The 22,297-nt window shown below is 50.5% G+C and overlaps 1 protein-coding gene across 2 annotated transcripts in view; it reads left to right on the forward strand.

The window, feature by feature from the left end:
- Positions 1 to 21,504, forward strand: part of SPTBN1 (spectrin beta, non-erythrocytic 1) — a 179,101-nt gene extending 157,597 nt beyond the window's left edge. For both annotated transcript variants that reach the window (XM_070429223.1, XM_070429224.1), the window contains 12 exons: positions 437 to 641; positions 1,009 to 1,383; positions 3,516 to 3,760; positions 4,947 to 5,085; positions 7,251 to 7,335; positions 9,185 to 9,381; positions 10,549 to 10,661; positions 11,326 to 11,389; positions 15,742 to 15,980; positions 17,371 to 17,544; positions 19,174 to 19,216; positions 20,178 to 21,504. In XM_070429223.1, the coding sequence (XP_070285324.1) occupies positions 437 to 641; positions 1,009 to 1,383; positions 3,516 to 3,760; positions 4,947 to 5,085; positions 7,251 to 7,335; positions 9,185 to 9,381; positions 10,549 to 10,661; positions 11,326 to 11,389; positions 15,742 to 15,980; positions 17,371 to 17,544; positions 19,174 to 19,216; positions 20,178 to 20,396 (2,098 nt within the window). In that variant the 3' untranslated portion in view covers positions 20,397 to 21,504. The remainder of the gene's footprint in view (positions 1 to 436; positions 642 to 1,008; positions 1,384 to 3,515; positions 3,761 to 4,946; positions 5,086 to 7,250; positions 7,336 to 9,184; positions 9,382 to 10,548; positions 10,662 to 11,325; positions 11,390 to 15,741; positions 15,981 to 17,370; positions 17,545 to 19,173; positions 19,217 to 20,177) is intronic.
- Positions 21,505 to 22,297: the final 793 nt, after the last annotated feature.

Consider the following 22,297-nt stretch of genomic DNA (forward strand, 5'->3'; position numbering starts at 1 on the left):
GGGGGGTGCAGTTCACCCAGGGCCCGTGGGGAGCAGCAGGGCAGGGCCTGCCCTCCTGGCCAAGAAGAGCGCACAGCCCAGAGAGGTACAGGTGTGTGCCGTTCAGGGGTACCACCTGTCCCTGGGCAGCATGGTACCCGAGAATGCGGGGCGGCTCCTGGATTTTGCATTAACTTTTAACGTCAGAGGAAATCCTGACCTGCAGAGCCAACAGTACAGTTAGAGTCTCTCCCTCCATCATGTCAGGTGGCCTTGGGCCTTAATTACGTCTTGTTTACATGTTGGCTCTTCTTGGAGTTGAAGTCAAACTTGAGAGTTTTATTTTATATTTTAGGCTAAATAGGTTAACCAGAGCTTCCTTCCCACCCCATTTGTTTTCCGCCTCAAGGAAGTTTGACATTTAAGTCCTTCTCCCCCACCACCTTCCCCCTTTCAGTGAGCGCATCAGCATGAGGCAGTCCAAAGTGGATAAGCTGTACGCAGGTCTGAAGGACCTGGCGGAGGAGCGGAGAGGCAAGCTGGACGAGAGGCACAGGCTGTTCCAGCTCAACCGGGAGGTGGACGACCTGGAGCAGTGGATCGCGGAGAGGGAGGTGGTCGCAGGGTCGCACGAGCTGGGGCAGGACTACGAGCACGTCACGGCAAGTACTGGGGCAGAGCACGGGCGGGTGTGCAGTGATCTATGGGTGTGGTTGGCCATCTGCGAGCAGATAAAACGCCCTGTACGCCAAGGTCATGGGATTTCATTTCCACTCTGTCACTGGGCGACTTTGAGTTGGTTACTTAACCTCTCTGTGCTCCTTTCTGTGGAAGAACATGGAGCTGGTGCCTTACTCGGGCTCCAGGGAATGAATGGGAAGGAATTCCGGTTGATAACAGGTCCTAGAGCTAAGACCTGTCGCCAGGTCATGCATACTCCTTGTTTCTTCCCAAAGGACGTTCGTGTGATCAAGAAGTAAAATGTCCACAATGGTCTCACTGATGTCTTTACGCTCATCTCTGTTTCAGATGCTGCAGGAACGGTTCCGGGAATTTGCTCGGGACACAGGGAACATTGGGCAGGAGCGCGTGGACACAGTCAATCACATGGCAGACGAGCTCATCAACTCGGGCCATTCGGACGCCGCCACCATCGCCGAGTGGAAGGACGGGCTCAACGAAGCCTGGGCCGACCTGCTGGAGCTCATTGACACACGAACCCAGATCCTCGCTGCCTCCTACGAACTGCACAAGTTTTACCACGACGCCAAGGAGATCTTTGGGCGCATACAGGACAAGCACAAGAAACTCCCCGAGGAGCTGGGGAGAGACCAGAACACGGTGGAGACCTTGCAGAGAATGCACACCACGTTCGAGCACGACATCCAGGCCCTGGGCACTCAGGTGGGTGGTGGAGCCTTCCGGGGGGCGGGGCGGGGCGAGGGGTGGGGCGTTTCCCTTTCCAGAGCATCTTTGTGCATCTCCGGGAATCTCTCGCTGTTCCTGGACTCCAAAACATGCCTCAAAGAGTGGCCTGAGTTAAATGTGTGTGCATGCACGCGCGCACATGAAAACGCTCCGTTTATTTGGGAGAACTGACCAGTCCGAAAGTTCTACGTTCGCTGCATTTGCAGACATTGTTTAGAGGCACATCCTCGTGATTAAAATAAGCCAGATGCACACATAAAACACTTGCAGGTAATAGACCTTCTCAACAAGAATTTGTATCATGTTAGCATATCTATCCAGAATCGTTTCCAAAATGATACCGTGTTATTTTCCATCAGCCAGGGCCTGCGTTACATGACACAGAAGGAAAACCAGGTTCTGACCTTGTCATATGCCTGGTGTCTCCCCCAGTGTGAAATGCTAACACTGAGACTCTGGTTGAAAGGTGCTTGACTCAGCGATCACCATGTAACAGTCCGAGTCTGTAGGAAACTCACTCTGATCGCTCCCTCATCTCTGCAGTTTCTTGTTCAGTCTTTTAGGTGGAAAATAAATTGTATCCTTCCCTCCTCCCCCCAGATTTCATGGTCCTAGAGAAGAAGTCAGTTTTATTGTAGATACCAGCCCTCAGTCTATTGGGGGTTTTGTTCTTGTCTATTAAGAGCACATTGATCATATAGTGTAGGGGCCGGCAAACTTCAGTAGAATCCAAGATAGTAAATCCTTTCAGCTCTGCGGGACATACCATTCCTGTCGCGGCTACCCAGCTCTGCCGTTGCAGCGTAAAGCAGCTCCAGACAGTGTGGAAATACGGGGCATGGCTGCGTGCCGGGGTATCCTTATTTATAAGACAGGGAGCCAGGTTCAGCGTGGGCCGACCCTGATCTGGCACATCTGCCTTACCGTTCTCTTGTGGGCTCTGGGGTTTGCTCTGTGGAGGGACCACCTTCCCTGCCTTTGTCTCACTTGCCCTCGATTCGCCCCCTTCTAGAAGCAGAGGGGGTCACAGCTGAGGCTCCCGGCAGAAGTGCTGCAGCTTTGCCTCCACGGGGGTGGATGGTGTTGAGGGAATGCTTAAAAGAGATACATGGAGCGGCCTAGGGTCTGCGTCATGCAGAATGTGAAAGGGCCCACTGTGCGTCGGCTGAGTGCCAGAGCCTCCCTGATATTTTCATGGCTGTATCAGGCCCTCTTGTGTGGAAGGGTCCTCGTGCATTAACCAGTGCATGGACTGTATTCCCAGTCTTTTTGCTTTTGCAGGCAACACTACAGTAAATAACTTTATGTGCATTTCATTTCCTAAGTGTGCAAGAATGTGTAGGGTAAGGTCCCTAAAGTGAGAAGCTAGAATCAAAGTTGCTTTTCTAACTCTGCTGCTGCTGCCATTCGCCTCCTGTAGGAGCTGTGGCCGTTGTCCTGTCGGTAGGGAACTACCTCACTGGGGGTAAATCATCCAACTTGAACTAATAGATAACAAAGTACAGTATCTCTGTGTGGCCTCTTTTTATAAGGCCCATTGGCGTTTCCTGTTTTTGCAAAGATTTTGACATTTAAGTTTTGAAATTTGCCTAGTTAAAATTCTACCTTCTTTGACATTAGTCTGTTGTTGTTTTTCAACTACATTAGATGCTGCATTTCTATGTTTTTCAAGTTGAACGGTCCCGTTGTGCGAGCTCTTAGAGATGGCACATAGATTGTTTTCAGCAACATCAAACAGCCGTGGAAAAAGTTGTTCTCAAAGTGCTCTTCCTGGCAGTTTCTCGTGATAAAAACATCGTCTTTACCCTGAAGACGAGTGTTTTCTGCATCATCCTTACGTCCCTGGCCACCCCCGGGGGACCGTGCTGTAGCCTTTCATTGGTTCCATCGTTTATGCAGAACTTAATATTGTCCTTCAGTACATTTCTAGAGCCCTTGGGGTTGGTGACAGATCTCCCTGATGAAAATGTGAGCTTCTCGGGGTCAGGGGACCCATTGTGACTTGGTGTGTAAACCGAAGAGTGTGGGGCACACGTGTGAAGGAAGTGTGGGGTGATGGAGCCAAGGCCCGGCCTCTGACCCGGCTGTCCCCCCCCGCCACTCCGCAGGTGAGGCAGCTGCAGGAGGACGCGGCCCGCCTCCAGGCAGCCTACGCGGGTGACAAGGCCGATGACATCCAGAAGCGGGAGAACGAGGTCCTGGAGGCCTGGAAGGCCCTGCTGGACTCCTGTGAGGGCCGCCGGGTGCGGCTGGTGGACACGGGGGACAAGTTCCGCTTCTTCAGCATGGTGCGGGACCTCATGCTGTGGATGGAGGATGTCATCCGGCAGATCGAGGCCCAGGAGAAGCCCAGGTAACGCGCCAGCTTCCTGGGCAGGAACTCCAGCGAGTGGCCCTGGGCAGTGTGTAGATGGGATCTTCCCGAGAGAGCTGGGGCCTTGCCTGACGCTTCGAGGCCAGAGCAGGGTGGGGAGGCGTGTGGGGGGAGCCGCACTGCCTCCGCTGCCTCCTGCACGCACTGGCTGGGGAGTGAGGGGCCCAGCGCTGGCAGGCCCGCCCCGTTTCTCCCTCCACCTGCCCCCACGTTCCACACCCACCCAGGCTCTCCTGCCCTTGGGCATGACTAGCTCTGCCTCGTCATTGAAATGAGGGGGCTTTTCTGAGTTCTTTATCTGTCCGTTAGATTAAAAACCACTCTGTCCCTTTCATAGACAATTGCTGGAGGAGTCTCTTAACCCTGCATCTGCTCCCATGGTGTAAGATGATTAATATTTGTTCTGTATCTTCCCTTTGGCTGTCTCATGCAAAGCAGTGAAGAGAAGCTCATAGGTGAACAAGCAGGCACATAGCTTCCAGTTCACCCCTGTCAGCTCCAGCCCCCACCTCACTGAGCAATGAATGAGCCACGTCCCAAGAGAAGAAATACATGGAATATAATGTGTTCGTGGATGTAAAATATATGTATTGCACATATAATGTATATACTGTATTTCCTAGATCAGGCTCCCAGGCTTAGGTTCTGGCTCATGAGAAGCTCTCGGCTCCACCAGCCATTGGTTTCTGAGCTGGTCCCGCTCTGTGTGTCTCCATGTCCAGAGAAGGAGGGGGATACCAGCTGCTCTTGAACACACATGTGCTGAACCTTTGGCAGCTAACTCACTGGGGTACGATTGGGGACACACGTTAATGCTTCCGTACCTTCTTGAAGAGTCTGAATTGCATTTCACAGTAAGTTTGAACAGAAATCCAGTGGTTTTTCCAGCCTCTGCCTGGCAGCCATTGTGAAGTACTCAGGCGCTTGCGCGCGCACACACACGCGCTCGCGCGCCAGCGCACACACACCAATGAGAGTACACTTAGCTGGTCCTGAATTATACTGTCGTCGCACTTTAGCTCCTGTGACTCAGACTGTGACTCAGACCTTCAAGGTAAATCGTGCCGTCAAGCAGTTTCCTTCTAATTAATTACGTGTTTTGAAACCAACCCATTTATTTGAAAAGCTTGATCTCCTAAAGGGGGTATTATTTGTCCCATTTTAGGGATGTGTCATCTGTTGAACTATTGATGAATAATCATCAAGGTATCAAAGCCGAAATTGATGCTCGTAACGACAGTTTCACAACCTGCATTGAACTTGGGAAATCCCTGTTGGCAAGAAAGCACTACGCATCTGAGGAGGTAGGGTGCCCTGTTTCGGGGTCCCAGGGTGACTGCAGCTGTGTTAAGATGTACAGTGACTTTATTTTGTGAGTATGTATGTACGTGTGTGTATGTATCCACAGAGAAAAATGCGTATGTACATTTATATATACACTAGAGGCCCGGTGCACAAAAATTTGTGCACTCGGGAGGGAAGGGGGGGTCCCTCAGCCCGGCCTGTGCCCTCTCGCAGTCTGGGACCCCTCGGGAGATAACGACCTGCTGGCTTAGGCCTGCTCCTGGGTGGCAGAGGGCAGGCCCAATCCCTAGGTGCAGCCCCTGGTCGGGCTCAGAGCAGGGCTGATTGGGGAGTTGGGGCGCCGCCCCCTGTCATGCACAGAGCAGGGCGGATTGGGAGGTTGTGATGCCACCCTCAGTCATGCTCAGGGTAGGGCTGATTGGGGGGTTGGGGCACCGCCCCCTATCACACTCAAGGCAGGGTCAATGGGGAGGTTGCGGCACCAACCTCTGTGATGCACAGAGCAGGGCCAATCAGGGGGTTGGGGCGCTGCCCCCTGTCACTCACAGAGCAGGGCCCATCAGGGGGTTGGGGAGCTCCCCCGTCATGCACAGAGTAGGGCCAATAGGGGAGTTAGGGCACCGCCCCCTGTCACACACAGAGCAGGGCGGATCAGGGGGTTGGGGCGCCACCACTGTCACACTCAGGGCAGGGCCGATGGGGAGGTTATGGCTCTACCCCGTCACAGACAGAGCAGGGCCCGTGGGGGGGGGCGGTTGTTGGGGGCGCCACCCCCTGTCACACACAGAGCAGGGCCGATCAGGGGGTTGGGATGCCACACCCTGTCACACACAGAGCCTCAGGGCGATCAGGGGGTTTGGGCGCTGCACCCTGTCACACTGATCTGGTGCCAGGAGACTTCTTGGCTCCGCTGATCCCGGTGCTGGCAGGCATATTACCCTTTTACTATATAGGATAGAGGCCTGGTGCACGGGTGGGGGCCGGCTGGTTTGCCCTGAAGGGTGTCCTGGATCAGGATGGGGGTCCCCACTGGGGTGCCTGGCCAGCCTGGATGAGGGGATGATGGCTGTTTGCAGCTGGTCACACACCCTTCAGGGTGGGGGTCCCCACTGGGGTGCCTGGCCAGTCTGGGTGAGGGGCTGAGGGCTGCTTTCAGGCTGACTGAAGCTCCCAACCGCTCCTTTTTTTCTTTTTTTTTTTTCTTCTGGGCCAGCTTTAGCTCTGGCTCTAGCTCTCAGGCTTCCGCTGCTGGTTTGTTTGCCGTTCTGTAATCGAAACAATGTATAACTCCAGCTCTGAGATCCCAGCCGGCTATATTTGTTACTAAGTTTCAAACTGCCAGCTCAGAGGCCTGCAAGGCAGGCGGGAACGTTGGAGTCTGCAGTCACTGGAGCAAGCAAGCCTCATGTTCGCTTCCAGCTGCCTGGCTGCCGGCCGCCATCTTGGCTGACAGTTAATTTGCATAAGGATATGCTGATTAGCCAATGGGAAGGGTAGCGGTTGTACGCCAATTACCATTTTTCTCTTTTATTAGTGTAGATATGCACATACTTATATATATTTCAGAACTTCTTGCTTCTTTCCTGTGTGTGTAGAAAACAATTTCTCAGGCTGTGGGCAGAGCCAGGAACTCCAAATTCAAGGCCCCGCAGACAGTGTTAGAGGGCCCCAGGCTGAGATTTCGGCCTCTCTCAGCTTCATCAGCACTCTTCCCGGGTGACCCCTTCGCCATCGCATGTGCCCTCGATCCCTTTGCTCCTCAGTGGCGGTTGCTACTTCCAGTTAGGATAACGGTAGTACAGAGGTAGCTGGTTAGTCTGTGTGTGGCCCCTTCAGGGGCTTGGAAGTTCCCGGAGAGGTCAGGGCTTGGCCCCTTGCTGTCTCTCTCTCTCCCTCCCGAAGTGTTTGCCTAGGGAGCCCCCGAGGCTGGAGGGACTCAGTGCAGAGCTGGCCTCAGGACAAAGCCGCTCTGGGAGAGCAGGCCTTGCTCTCCACCCTCCTGCTGCCTCTGCTCTCCCAGGGCCCACGTCCTTAGGTGTTTTCTGGCTCAGTGATGGTTTTGACAGAAAGTGTGTTTTTCGTGTGTGGAGTGGCCTGTCAAGGGGAAACCGGGAGGATGTGGTCCATTCTATTAAGATGTCCCCCTGGTGCTGTTTTCTCACAGATCAAGGAAAAGTTACTGCAGTTGACGGAGAAGAGGAAAGAAATGATCGACAAGTGGGAAGACCGATGGGAGTGGTTAAGACTGAGTAAGGACATACTTGGTTTTTCTCTCTCTGCTCTTTTTGGGTGGCTCTTGAAAGTATGTGAATTTATTTTCCTGCTTTAGTTGATTTGATGTGATGTTATCACTTAACGATGTTTGGAATTTTAAACGCTCCCCTTTTTAATGCCCTATCTCACCATCCGTGCTAAGTACTGTTCAGTAGTTCCCTGAGGCTGTTTTTCTTCACCTCATGATTGACCTCCTGTTGTGAGTGGGGTTTGGGTGTTCTCTGGGAACAGCATGGGGAGGGCAGAATTGGGTGTCCCTCTGGGGGAGTACAGAAGGAAGGTCCCCCCACTACCCACGAATTATTACTGCAGAGTCGAGGAGGTAGAAAGTTGGCCTGATTAGGTCTTATATTTGGTGCTCTTAGAAGGGCGAGGCCAAAATAAACTAAAAGTTAACAACTGTAAATGTTTTACAGGGAACTGGGCATTATCTTAAGTGTCTCGTAGGTTTTTCTCTATTTACTCCCCACAATGACCCACTGAGATGGACTCTTCCTTTTAATCTCTTTTTATAGAGGAATATGTGAAATCACAGAGGGCATAACATACAGTATTGGGAATAACATTTAATAATTGGTATGAGCTCTTAACAGTAGCCCAACTCAGCATTATTTGTACACGTTGCCGTTCTGTGTTTGGGCTCTGGGCCCTGTCCTGGTGTTTCTCCCACCCTCAGACCCCAGGGTTATTCCGAGAAAGAGAATCCAAGGGCCTTTCCTAAAAGGTGTGTAAGAGACCTGGGGAAGCCACCTCACCCTGTTGTGCCCAGAACCCTCTTGCGAAAAGGAAATCCCACTTTTGACCGTTCTTTGGATGAGGATTTGCTGTACATTCTTAGAATTCCCAGGGCAGGTTCGGTGTAGTTCAGCAAAACCCCTATTGCACCCCCTGTGGAATGGGCGCCAGCTTATATGGTGAGGTGACAGGTCTCTGGTGCAGTGGTGGCACCTTTTCTTTGTGGCCTGGTTGGGGGCTACCAGGATGACAAAAGGAGACAGACACCGGCAGTTCCTGGGGGCACAGATGCTCCCTGCAGTCCATTTTTTACCTGCGTAGCCCCGAGCATTGCTGCTGGAGATGTATGAGAATCAATGTCCACCACAGCACAGCCGAGGTCTCACCTGCCTTCGCACAGCTGCAGTGGACGTCACACTGTTTCCCAAGTGCGGAGGAACAGAACGAATAAGGCAAAAGCCTTAGCCCACATCATCTCCATTTTGTATAAAACTCCCATATCCCTCCCGCCCTCACACCCCTCCACCCCCCCCCCCCCCCCCCCATAAAAGAACTACAACCCCCAAAAGGGTGCTTTGTGAATGCCTGCTCCTTCGGGCATAGTCTGTCTGATTATATGTAGACTGAATTCCTTGCAGGTTTATCTGAGGTTTATCTCACTCGAGAAGGCTCAGTGAGCAGAGAGCACCTTCAAGGCCTGGGCTGTCTGGTGTGGTAGCCACTGCCCACAGGTAGCCTTTAAGGACTTGAAATGTGACTGGTCCAAAATGAGGTGTATCAGAACTCTAAAATACACCTCAGATTTCAAAGACAGAAGAAAAGATATCAATAATTACTTATATTGATGACACGTTGAATATGATAACAATTTGATGTGTCAGTTTGTCTAAAATACGCTTTTGAAATTAATTTCCCCCGTTTCTTTTCAATGCGGCAACTGGAAAAGTTAAGGTTGCACTTGACATTTATTTAGACAGCTCTGATCTAGACTATAGACGGGTTGTGCAGGCAGCTGCCAGCAGAGGGCAGTGCCACCCCTGGCTGCTAGGCCCCCTGCTGGCCCGTACTCACTCTCGGTACCCTGTGCAGTTCTGGAAGTCCATCAGTTCTCGAGGGACGCCAGTGTGGCCGAGGCCTGGCTGCTCGGACAGGAGCCATACCTATCCAGCCGGGAAATTGGCCAGAGCGTGGACGAGGTGGAGAAGCTCATCAAGCGCCACGAGGCTTTCGAAAAGTCTGCAGCGACCTGGGATGAGAGGTTCTCCGCCCTGGAGAGGCTGACGACGGTACGTGCCCCCGGGTGCCTGGCCTGTTGGTCCCCCTGGCAGCCTCTTTTCCGAAAATGCTCGCCTGCTAGACCCGGGAATTCACATCATTCCTCCGCTTCTTCCTGAAATGGGTGCCTATCTTGGTTCAGAACCTGGGGAGACTCTGGGGCTCTCACCCCTCCATCATTTCCTAGGCACCTGGATTTAAGGTCACTTCTGATAGCTGCCTGCCTGGGAGTTGATGGATTGGGGTTTGCTTTTCTCCTTTGATCCGTCTTTCGTCCTGTGGCTCCCGGCAGCTTGGGTTACCAGGGAGCATAGCCTTGCAGCTTCCTTCAGAATTTCAGAATTAGAATTCCCATCATCCCAGCTTGATCCTAGACCACTGAAAACCTCACCGTTCCCGAAAATCTCTCTGCCAACATAAAGGCCTTTAATAGGGCCTGTTCATTGGTGTTTCCTCCCCCAAGACACTTGCACTCCTGGTAGAAAACCGACTATGGCAGGGGTCCTCAAACTACGGCCTGCGGGCCACATGCAAATACAAATATTGTATTTGTTCCCGTTTTGTTTTTTTACTTCAAAATAAGATATGTGTAGTGTGCATAGGAATTTGTTCATAGTTTTTTTTTAAACTATAGTCCGGCCCTCCAACGGTCTGAGGGACAGTGAACTGGCCCCCTGTTTAAAAAGTTTGAGGACCCCTGCTTTATGGTTTATAAAAATGGTGCTCTTTCACTCCAATTTTTATGTGTTTGGGTTTTGGCTGAACACCAATCCCTGCCACGCACAGGCAGCCTGAGAAGCCCTGCACTGTCTCAGGGGTGTCTGAGCTCTGATGGGAAGCCAGCATGGCCCTGCTTCCTACGCAAAGTGGAGAGCTACCAGTTTGTGTAGAAACTGGGCCTAGTGTCCCCAGGGCATACAGACAACTCCTGGGAATTCTACCAGCCCCTGCAATGGACCTGTTTCATCACTCGGATCCCATTTCCTGTCGCTTGGACTTGTGGCTGTAGTTCTGTGATCCTAATGCCATTTTGCTTAGGATGTTAGAGCCACTAGTTGGCCATTGTGACCCAGGATAGAAAAACTCAGCATCCAGGACTTCCTGAGTTCATCTAAAACCCTCTCCTTAAAAGAGGCAGAGTTCGGGGCTCTGCTGAACGCCACCTTGTTCTCTCTCAGTTGGAGCTACTGGAGGTGCGCAGGCAGCAAGAGGAAGAGGAGAGGAAAAGGCGGCCGCCCTCGCCCGAGCCGAGCACAAAGGTTTCTGAGGACACCGAGTCCCAGCAGCAGTGGTGAGTCCCGGCCCGGCCCTGGAGCCTTAGCGTTAGCGGCAGGTGAGGTGCAGGGAGGAGCATCTTTTCTAAGCCTGTGTGTGCCAGCCTAACCCCATGTCCTTCCTGTTACTTTCTTCTGTAGAGCTTTTAGGGTCTGTGTAGGCACTCCTGGCTTGTCCACGGTCACATTGCTGTGTAGGCGGCAGTAGGGGATATAGACAGTGCCCTCTCTACTGCCCATAGGTGCTCACACGAGTACACACACACACACTCAGAATCCCCATAAGATTTCATGGAGGGAGTGAACCACCCAGATTTCTTGCCAGTGATTTTGTGGAGATGCTTTTTGAAAGTTCTGGGTGACTTCCCATGAAGGACAGAAATCACTCTGCTTCCGAAAGTCTGTTGTTGTGCCGTGGTAAGAGCTCCGTGATAAACCCAGTGCTGCCTTGTGGGGAGGGTGGGCCTGCAGACTTCCCGCCCCGTCTAGAGTGGGTGTGAAACACTTAGAAAGATTTTAAAAGAAATCAAATTGTGCAAAAGAGGGTTGCATGTGTTTTTCGAAGAGAAAGCCTGTAATAAAAGTGACTGATGTTCTCTCCATTCTTTCCTACTGTTTTCTCTTTCCCTCTTCTCCTTTTCTTCCCCCTCCCCTGTCCTCTTTCCCCCCTCCACCCAACAGGGATACTTCGAAAGGAGAGCAAGTTTCCCAGAATGGTTTGCCGGCTGAACAGGGATCTCCACGGGTTAGTTACCGCTCTCAAACCTACCAAAACTACAAAAACTTTAATAGCAGACGGACAGCCAGTGACCAGCCATGGTCCGGACTGTGAAGTTCACTACCATTTGTCAAGAACCACTCTTTCCAAATCCTCATGGTTTGACCATTTGGCTTCCACTTCACCCACAGTGTTAACAATTTTACTTAATTCATAGCCTTCCTTGGTTTCATATTTGTTTGCATTTAATTCATGTTTATTTGAGTCTTTTAACTGATGGGATGCTCAGTTGCCTTACAGCAACATACTTATTTTTTTGTTTATTTATGTGAGCTTTTTACTTTATTGAGATTTTACAGCAAAAGCCTTACATGAGTAATTGCAATTTAATGAGATTACAGCAAAATGAAGAAGAAAGCTAGAATCCGAAAGGTATGGCATACCCAGTTATACTAACAGGGTGCGGTACTGCACTATATGTAGCCCCTTTACAGATGTTATTAACCTGCAATAGTTTACTGGCAATTAGGAAGGCCCGTGTATGCGGAAGGAGACTTTAAGTACTACTAAGATTAAAACCTAACGTCAGCGGTGTGACATTCCATGGAGGGCGCATCCATTTGTTGAAAACGACAAGGAAAGAAAAAGGAAGTTGGATCTGCTTGGGAAGCTGTTTGAATTTTTGGGTGCAGCATCTCAAATGTTTGAGACCCTCGTATCGTTTATTACTTTTTACAAACCAGTTCCTCCCTTACATTTTTCTGCCAAGTCCTGAGGTGAGAACTCCAGGCTTCCTGGCAGTGCCCGCTGAGGGCGGTGCGCCCCTGGCCTCGGTCACCCTGGGCACCACCGGGATGCCGCAGGCGACCGCAGTTCTCAGCCCGCCTCCCGGACTTCCAGGCCTGGGCCCTCAGCCAATGACTTCAGGCTGTCAAACTGTTTCAGTTTTTCCAACAAATGGAGCAAAAGCCATTCTGGTTCACCCTGATTACTTGAACGCTGCCCGCGGTGGACCACCCCTAGGAGCAGTTGCAAGCCTCCTGGCTTCCGAAGTCATGTTAGCGTCTCTGTAGACAGAAACTCCATTGTATGTCTCGTTACGGATTCACTTTTCATTTTCTGACGAAAATGACGTTCTTTGGTGGAGTTCTCTAATAAGGAGTCTTTGAGGAGGGCATTTTGTCAGACCACCAGCAGGGACTGAAAATGTTTTAACGGGGATTCTGTTCCTTAGGAATAAACGCTAATGAAAGAGGTGATTTCCTGGTACTGATCAAGACAAAACCAGATCCATGTGACAGCACAGCCTCACGAGACATTCACTTGCTCGTTTGCCATACTTAGTGTTAGTGGAATCAGAAACCTGTTTTGATATGTGTTCTCCATGAGTTAAGTCTAATTTGTCTTTTCATTTCATGATGCATGTCTTTTTTTTTTTCTTTTGTCAGGATAACATCATATAGCATCTTGTTTGTTTTTCCTTATTTCTATGTACATACCTATCTACTGTGATTGTAGATGGGTATATAGATAGATGCCAAGCTTCTTATGTTCTGGGGTAGTGTGCACCATTATTGGGTCTCTGCCTTAATACACACCAAATTCCATTGTAGAGAAGAGCCACTGCTTTATCGTTGGTCTTGTAGGGAGCCCTGACGTGTGTTTCTGGCTCCAAAGTTCATGTGTCATTGACCTATATGTATATGTGATGTTTCCATATATATGTTTAAATTTTGTATCATCAGGACTAATGCCCAATTTTATGCTTTTTGTATTCAAAAGACCAAAAAAATAATAATAATAAAACACCAAAAAAAAAAAAAACAATGACAACAACCACATAAGCACACAGGAAAGTGGTGCTATGATGTTTTTGGCATGTGTTCTGTGACTATTTTTATCTAGGTTTTTAAATTGTAGCTTGCCAGAACAAATCTTTAATTCCAATTGGACTGGATTGGAAGGAGAAAACGCCTTTTCATTCTTTTGAGTTATGGTGCAGAGACTCAAGTTAATGAACTTGAAAATAGTGTTGCTTCGTGCACTTAGAAAACCAATCGGGTGTTTCTTGTGCTACTAGCTGTCACGTTGCATTTGTGTTCACCTTCTGATTTAAATATCTCAGGTGTACCAGCCACTAAAGCACTGTGGACTAATCGCTAAAGCGAAGCAACGGGGGGGGGGGGCAGGGGGAGGGTGTGATCACGTGTACCCACTGTTTGGTCATAGCACTATGATTTGCTTTTGATGTTTGTCTCTAGTGGTGTGTTGTCTGTTGGCATGCTTAAGCACATGTCCATTAAAATTCATTTTGTTCCTTTTATTTTTCTTGTTTTCTTGTTGGTTAGTGATTCATTTGCATAAACATTAATTATCTCTGCATACTGGTTTGGGGTTTTCTCTTTCCTTCTAACTCCAAAGAAAAAAATTTTTGCTGCAGAATCTCCCCCCGCCCCCCCGAAGAGGCTTCCCGGCCTTCCCCTGGAAGTCTGACCAAGTCCAATCAATTGCAGCGCTTTTTAAGTAAACTTCTCTCCGTCCAGGTCATCGCTGTCACTCGCAGTTTTGGAGTCACACCTGCAGCACTAATTTTTTTTTAACCTGATTTCTATACACACTAACTCCATGTCTCCCTGGACTCACGCCTGGCACAGGCCTCCAGACCAAACTCCTCCTTCCTTCCCCACCGGAAATTCCCCGGAAGCACACACACAATAGATTTGTCAACTTCAAAGTCCACTCACTGTCCTTTGACTCGGGGTTTTGTTTTTTTTTATTTCCCCTCCTTCATCTCTCCCTTCAGGCGAAAGAGAGAACTACTTACATAGCCGCCTGCTTCATAAGCAGTGCCCACAGGAAGGCCAGGATAGCCACCGTGCACCCCCATCACCCCATGCCTTTCCGCCCTAAGAATCCATTTTCCATATCGCTCTGCGGGTGGAGGGTTCCAATCAAAAACACCCTTGAATCGCATAGCCTCTAATCTCCCCCTAAGCCCTGATGATAGTTTGTGTAGACGGAATATCAATTTGAGGCTCCCGCCCACGTGGACGAGACCTAAACCAGAGGTCCCGTTCCTGAGAGTTGACACATCTGAGTGGTCAAGCCGTGGTGGCCAGTCTCCGTGTATCCCGTGGAGGGTGTCGCTGCTGGTTGGGTGTCATTTTGGTTCTGGGCAGCCGTGGTGGGGGACATAGCTAATGACCGTTGCCATTGACACCTCCATGTCTGTCCGTGTACGAGGGGAGCCAGGTTGTCTGTAATCCACTAAAGTGTCAGCCACACCCAGCTTTAGTAACTCGCTAATCCCACGCCCTGGGCGTGTCAGCCAAGGGCGGCTACAGGTAATGGTACACAGTTGATGGCACGCAGGCCGAAAGCGATAATGACCCGAGAGAGACCCTACGGCATTTCCCAAGCCGCAAAGCCATGAGGGTTACACTAGAAATGCGCTGGGGAAGGAACAGCTCCCGAAGACGTCTCCCGCCTGAAGGGCCAGAGCCGCTGGAAGCCTGGCTGTGCCTGGGCTTTCTCGTCTCAGTGCAGCAAGGCACCGCGATCCACCAGCACGTGATGGGGAAGGCCCTGGTTCTGTCTTTGTTTGGGGGTAAATAGCCGTGTGGTGTTGAGTGACTGTGATTGGCTTTTCCAGCTCCTTTAACACAAACTACAACCCACTCACGATACAACTTCGGCAGATGTGGTTCCATTGATGTTTGTTGACTTGCCTCATTTCCTTCCAGCTCTTAAGTTCCAAAGTCTAACTGGGATGGTAGCTGTGAAGTGCATGATTGTCGTCCTAATTTCTGCATGTGTTTATGACGATGTATTTTTGGGGGGTGAGGGGGAGGGGAGCCGGAGAGCATTTTCAGAAACCAAAGGTCTTTCCTGTCTTACCTTGGGGGAATGCTGTGTAGTTCTGATAGAGTTGTCTCTCGGTCTGTTTGTGAATGCCCTTTCGCTTACACTTCCAGCCCTCCTGGTGGCGTCCTTGGTTGTAAGGTGGCTGCTGTATAACGTCCACTCTCTCATATTTAATACGTGTGACTGTGACCGTTGTCCTTTTGTTTTAAAGTAACCATGAGAGGAAATGGATCCGAGTTGCATTAGAGAAAATGGATTGATCAGAGGGGAGAGTGCAGTAAAACTCATACTGGCATTTCGCTTTTCTCATTTCCCTCGAGCGGGCGGGCATTAATCCCTTCCCACCTTCTAATGTCCTTGGTGTCCAGCTGGCTTTGTGGGATGTGCAATGGTTTTACTGTACTGCCTCGATCTGTGCCAGGCATTTATACACAGCCACGTGTGCGAGTCGGAGCGTATGTGGTTCCCCCCCCTGCGTCACGGGGTTAGCTGAATAGCCTCTTCGCTGTCCCTAGATGGCAGACACGGCGGACACGAGCGACATGGTCAATGGTGCCGCAGAACAGAGGACAAGTTCCAAAGAGTCCAGCCCCGTCCCCTCCCCCACCTCCGATCGCAAAGCCAAGACTGCCCTCCCGGCCCAGAGTGCCGCCACCCTGCCGGCCAGAACCCAGGAGATGCCTTCGGCCCAGATGGAAGGCTTTCTGAACCGGAAGCACGAGTGGGAGGCCCACAACAAGAAAGCCTCCAGCAGGTACAGCGGCGAGCGAGGCGGGAAGTCAGCCCGGTAAAGGCCGAGGCGGGTCCACCTCGAGTGGAAAGGGGAGTGCGCGTTCGCATAGTTGATTTGTGCGTAGCTTCCTGGGCAACGTGTTCTCAGGACGGGCCCTGGAAAGGGGGAGTACAATGCCTCGTATTTGCTGAGTAGGAAGAGTTGTTTTTTAAGAAAATGTATTTTTATTGGTTTCAGAGAGGGAGGGAGAGAGAGGAACATCAATGATGAGACTCATTGATCACTGCCTCCTGCATGCCCCACACTGGGGATCGAGCCAACCACCTGGGCACATGCCCTGACCGGTAATCAAGCCGTGACCTCCTGGTTCATAGGTCGACGCTCAACCAATGCGCCACTCCGGCCGAGCAAGAAAGAGTTAATATGCATGGAAATAGCAAAATTAGACCTCAGTGGCTCATCCTGAGAGGGACCACTAGATTGCGGTTGAGGCTTCCCTGAAGAGATGATTTCATTATAGTTTTCCTCATTGTGGGGTTTTTAGAAACAGTCCCCATTTCCCCTGCCTTATCTCCATACCAGTCTTTGTACTTATCATCTCCCATTAGACCTACTTTTCATTATTTCTGTTCTACAGATGAGGAAAGTGAGGCCCTGAGAGGTTAAGAAAGCCTACTCTCTGTAGAAAGCTAGTCAGTGACACCGCTGGGGTGACACTCACATCCGACTGCACAGCCCGTGTGCTTAACCAGTAAACGCAACTGCCTGGGACCGCCAGGTGCACGCGGTACAGGGCCTGTGTTGGACAAGGCAGTCCATCCAAGAGCTGCCACCCGCATGGAAAACAACACTGACTTAATACGCGTAGATGGCTGTAAAGCCCTGTGTTCTAACAAAGTCAGCATGTTATCACAGGAGAAAGGCCACCTTTTTCTGATTGACCCAAAGGTTCCCTACATCCCAATGGCCCTGGGCCTGCCCCCCCCCCGGGAGGTTGCCAACCACGTAGAGTGAAGCTGAGGAGGAAGAGCAGCTGAGGAGAGGCAGGCCTCCCGGGAGCCCGGCCGGTGCCCTTGGCCGCAGGCGGTGTCCCCGCAGAGCGCAGACGCCAACCAGTCTTGCCCGTCAGAGCCCAGAGGCCCCTTGCTGAGTAGCACCGTGTGTTTTCCCCCAAATCCAGAGGGAGGAGTCGCCCTCAAACACCTACCACCGTAGGAGCATGTGCCCTGCCCAGGAACCGCCCCCCACAGAGGCATTTTGTGCCATTTGTTTAGTTTTAGCAGGATTTAGGCGGGGCCTTCAACAGGCAGTCGCCGCACGTGGTATGAGGATCATGTTCGTATTCATCAGGCTCTTAGTTCTCGATGGGTGTGTGGTGTCGAGCCTTGACATTCCTTTCTTTATTGCTCAGGTCCTGGCACAATGTTTATTGTGTCATAAATAACCAAGAAATGGGTTTCTACAAAGATGCAAAGACAGCTGCTTCCGGAATTCCCTACCACAGCGAGGTCCCCGTGAGTCTGAAAGAGGCCATCTGTGAGGTGGCCCTCGATTACAAGAAGAAGAAACACGTGTTCAAACTCAGGTGAGAGTTGGGTGTGTGTTTATTCTCACTCGGGGGGTTGGTTTTCTTAGACTCTGTGATCTCCGCTGCAATTTAAAAAAAATCACCAACCAAGCGACACACGGGTGTGGCACACGTCGGGGTCCTGGGGGCTGGCCAGTTGCCAACTTCCCCGTGGTTGATGGTACAGCCGAACGTCACTGTTCCCTGAGAGCAGGCGAGTTCCTTACATTTCACATTTCAGGGAAACTTAAGAGAACTAGCTTCCCCATCTTTTCCACTTCTCTGGACTCAGGAGCTGCTATTCTTTGCTCTGAGTTACCTGTGGTGGGAAGGAGGAGGGGGAGGGCCTGTGCCTGTGCCTCGCCCCCGGATGTCAGCTGCCCCGGAACTCTCTCGCTCCACATGTCCCTGCCCTACAGAACACCTGCACGTCCCCACAGTGGATCCAAGCCCAGAAGCTCTGCGTGGTGCTTGCAAGTGGGCAGGAAAACATCGTCTCTTTTAAAAATGTAAAAAGTATGTGTGTGAGTGGTTAGGCTGTTAGTTCGGTGCTTCTCTGACCTGCTGCTGTGGGATCTGACAAGCTCTGGGCTTCCGTTACTCCCGTAACCGAGTCTCAGTGTCTCGTGCCAGCTGGACTGGGCCAAGGACTACAAATGAGCTTCAGACCGTGTGGCTCCCTGAGCTCTGCTGACGGGCCCTGGAGCTTCGGGGCGCGGAACACTGCGCGCTCTGAGACGGGCATGGGCAGCGGGCTCCCCAGCTGCCTCCCTCTCTGTACGCTGTTGCTGCAGCTTCAGAAGGTTGGGGCATTGGCAAGGGCACTGGCCCTCCGCCCCTCCGACAGTGCTCCCTTCCTCGTGACAGCCGTGGAGCAAAGGAGTAAGCCCTCCAAGCCGGCGGCTTCTCGGCCTCACAGGGATGGCCTTGCAAGGACACTTCCTTCGCTCTGAGACATGCATAAGAAGAGAAGTCTCAGAAACTATCTCTGTGTGTCTATTCAGAAGCTGGTACTTGTTTTTTTATTATTTTTTAAAATACATTTTTACTGATTTCAGAGCGGAAAGGAGAGGGAGAGAGAGAGATGGAAACATCAATGATGAGAGAGAATCATTGATCGGCTGCCTCCTGCACACGCCACACTGGGGATCGAGCCCGAAATCCGGGCATGTGCCCTGACGGGGCATCAAACCATGACCTCCTGGTTGATAGGTCTATGCTCAACCACTGAGCCATGCCAGCCAGGCCAGAAACTGGTACTTGTAAATGTGAGGGATGCAAGCTTAGTAGCAGAATTTCAAAAGGGCTTATAAATTTTAAAGAGCTTTCTCTTGAATTCAATTTAGAGCAATGGTTAGGCACCCAGGTGGTCTTTGCCACAACGAAGCCAGGTGTTGCTTCATTTGCACTTTTTAAAGTAATCCTTCCAGTGGTGTGAAACACCGCGTTACCTGTGTACATTATATGGCTTCTTGATGTCCAAGGGGCCCCGCTGGGCCTGTGCGCGTCCCGGGCGCGGTTGGTGATGTCTGCACAGGCGTTTCTGGTTGATTCCTGTGCCTGTTTGTATCCCATGGAGGATATGGGAGTTGGGGGATGTTTTTTCCATGTTATATTGTGACTTTCCTTTCTTCCTTCAAATTACAGACTAAATGATGGAAATGAGTACCTCTTCCAAGCCAAAGACGATGTAAGTTTCTAAGATTCTTTTCTCTCGAATATGTCTGATTTGAAAGTGGTGTGATAAGCTCTACGTGTAATGTTCGTCATATAAGTAATGGCCATTGATGGCGCCTGGCGTCTGGTCTCCATGGTCACTAACACGGGAGGGTGTTCAGTCCTTGTGTATCTAGGAGGCAGTGAGTGCCATCTGTCCTTGCTGTGGCGGGGCAGCGAGTGCAAGGTCCTGAAGTCCACCCCCCAGCGGGTGAGGCACAGTGAGGGGTCCCAGTCAGGAGCCTCCCGACGGCACCCCACTGCCTTCAACCACCTATTTCATGGCTGTGCTCCACCTCGGGGGGAGAGAGAACAGCACGCGCAGTGCTTTAAACTGGGAAAAGCTTCCGTTAAACTTACAGTCTTATGTGTCAGATACATTACAATTTTAAATATTTTTTTAATTGATTTCAGAGAGGAAGGGAGAAAGAGAAAGAGAGAGAGAGAGAGAGACATCAATGATGAGAGAGAATCATCGATTGGCTGCCTCCTGCACGCCCCACACTGGGGACTGAGTCCACAACCCGGGCATGTGCCCTGACTGGGAATCTAACCATGACCTCCTGGTGCATAGGTTGACGCTCCACCACTGAGCCACGCCAACTGGGCAAATAAAATTTTAAAAGGGCAGCAACTACTAGAGGGATAGATACCTCACAGATGGAGACCAGACTCCCAGCTCCTCCAACGTCATGGGGCCATATACTAGAGGGCTGACCTCAGGCACTGTACACCGAATTCTCGTGAGAGTTGAACCATGGTCACTCCATGGTCCTGACAAAGCAGAGGTTCCTTTGGGAGCTGCTCGCCCCTGAGTCAGCCCTGGTCCCAAGCCTCCCGACTGACAAGTCTCGGGCGGTCGTGCCGCTGGAGCGAGAGCGTTTCGTGCCCATCTCTGTTAGCTGAGTCTCCCCCTTGCCTCCTCCTCTGTCCAGGAGGAAATGAACACATGGATCCAGGCCATCTCCTCTGCCATCTCCGCTGATAAGCACGAGGTGTCCGCCAGCACCCAGGGCACGCCAGCATCCAGTCGGGCGCAGACCTTGCCCACCAGTGTCGTCACCATCACCAGCGAGTCCAGTCCCGGCAAACGGGAGAAGGACAAAGAGAAAGACAAAGAGAAGCGGTTCAGCCTTTTTGGCAAAAAGAAGTGAACTCCTTCCCTTCACCTCCTGCCCTTCTCTTACCTTTTCAGTGAAATTCCAGCATGCAAGCTCAGAACCAACACATTACTCTCTGTGCCTAATGTTCCTCAATGTGGTTGATTTTTTTTTTTCTAATTTATAGAGCATTTCTGGGGGTGGGTCGGGGGGAAAATACACCTAAATACTTTATCTCCAAGTTACAAAAGTTTGAGGTGCAGAGGGAAGACCAGATTTTTTTAATGAAATTATATAGATTAGATCTCAATATTTAAACTGTTCCTCAATTTTGTGAGGCTGTGTTGGGAATAACTCGCCTCTAGTGCTGTTGGTATGCAAGGCAGCGGTGCTTAAAACAATATTTCCTGTGCTCTCCAGAGACACAATGTACCAATGTCCTGACACCATTCTCTGCCATTCACTCCCGTGGTTACCTTGAGTTTTGACTATTAGAAGTGCCCTCGATGGGACTGATGCTGATTTAGGCAGATCGTGTCCTAGGATCTCGCTGCAGCCTTAGTGCAGCTCCATGCTAACTCTACAGACCAAACCGTGCGTATCCGGCAGCACTTACTAACCCACGACATGCGGCTTTTCTGCATCACCTGTGACGACGGTCAAGAATGTCGGTATCCAAGAAAGGAATAGAAAAATGATACTGTTTTAAATAATCTGTAATTTCAATTTTTTTTTTTTTTTGCTGAAATACATTATATTGTATGTTTGAGATAATTCTAGTACAAAGTATAATAAAACTAGATGTATAATAAACCCTTTAAATCATTGGTAAGTGTACAAGTGGAACTGAAGCATTTACTGGACAAAGTAATGTTACTCTAATGGTTACCTGCTCGTGCGTGGCCACACTGTGTTATAATTTGCTTCATTACCTTGCTCTTTGATACATAGTGTGCATTTCTCTGTCACTGTAACGGTTGTAATGACAAATTCTCATCCTACTGCACAATCACAATGGCATCGATAGGAATGAGCTCCAGAGGCCGGGCCTGAGCAGGAAGGTGGTCACTCGGGCCCGGTGCTCAGTCGTATGACCTGTACCTCTCAACTTTTGCCCTCTCTGTTAAATATATGCTATGTCATTAAATGCTTTTAAATCTAACACGGTGGGTAATGGTTGTTTTTTCTCTCCTGCGTACACGTGGCAAGTGGGGGAATTGCAAAGCAAGAGAATAAGTGCATTCTTGTGCTGGACTGGTGTACCAGCTTTGAAAACTACAGGAAACAGTAAAATCTATGGAATGCGTGGCAGCTGCACATCTAGGTTTTTCTTTTATATATACATATAAATTGGGTGGGGGTTTTTTAAATTGATTTCAGAATTTCAGAGAGGAAGGGAGAGAGAGAGAGAGAGAGAGAGAGAGAGAGAAACCTCAGAGATGAGAGAAAATAATTGACCGGCTGCCTCCTGCACGCCCCCTAGTGGGGATCAAGCCCGCAACCCGGGCATGTGTCCTGATGGGGTTTGAATCATGACCTCCTGGTTCATAGGTCGACACTCAACCATTGAGGCCCGGCTGGTGGGCCACATCCAGGTTTTATCTTTCGTTATAGAGGAGTTACCAGAGAGCGTGCTAAACGAGCTCTGACACAGGTTGGCCAGTTTGTCCTGTAAAGAGGCAGAGACAGTAAATACGGTAAATGTTTTAGGTTTTGAGGGCCACACTCTGTTGCAACTCCGCTGTTGTGTAATGCACAGGCAGCCATAGGCTATGTGAATGCCTGGGCATCCAGCCCACGGCTTGACCCCAGGCCTGCAATTAGGTTTCTCTAAGAACCTCTGGTTTCTTTTAGTCTGAAATGGCATTCTGAAACCATACTCATTGCTTCTCACTGGGTTGGTCCTTGTTTCTAGGCATGTCGGTACTCAAATGCAGGATTGCAGGGCTTTTCAA

This window comes from Myotis yumanensis, unplaced genomic scaffold, assembly GCF_028538775.1.
Source record: "Myotis yumanensis isolate MYYU_CA2020_CCGP unplaced genomic scaffold, mMyoYum1.0.hap1 SCAF_11, whole genome shotgun sequence".
In the NCBI taxonomy this organism is placed as follows: Eukaryota; Metazoa; Chordata; class Mammalia; order Chiroptera; family Vespertilionidae; genus Myotis; species Myotis yumanensis.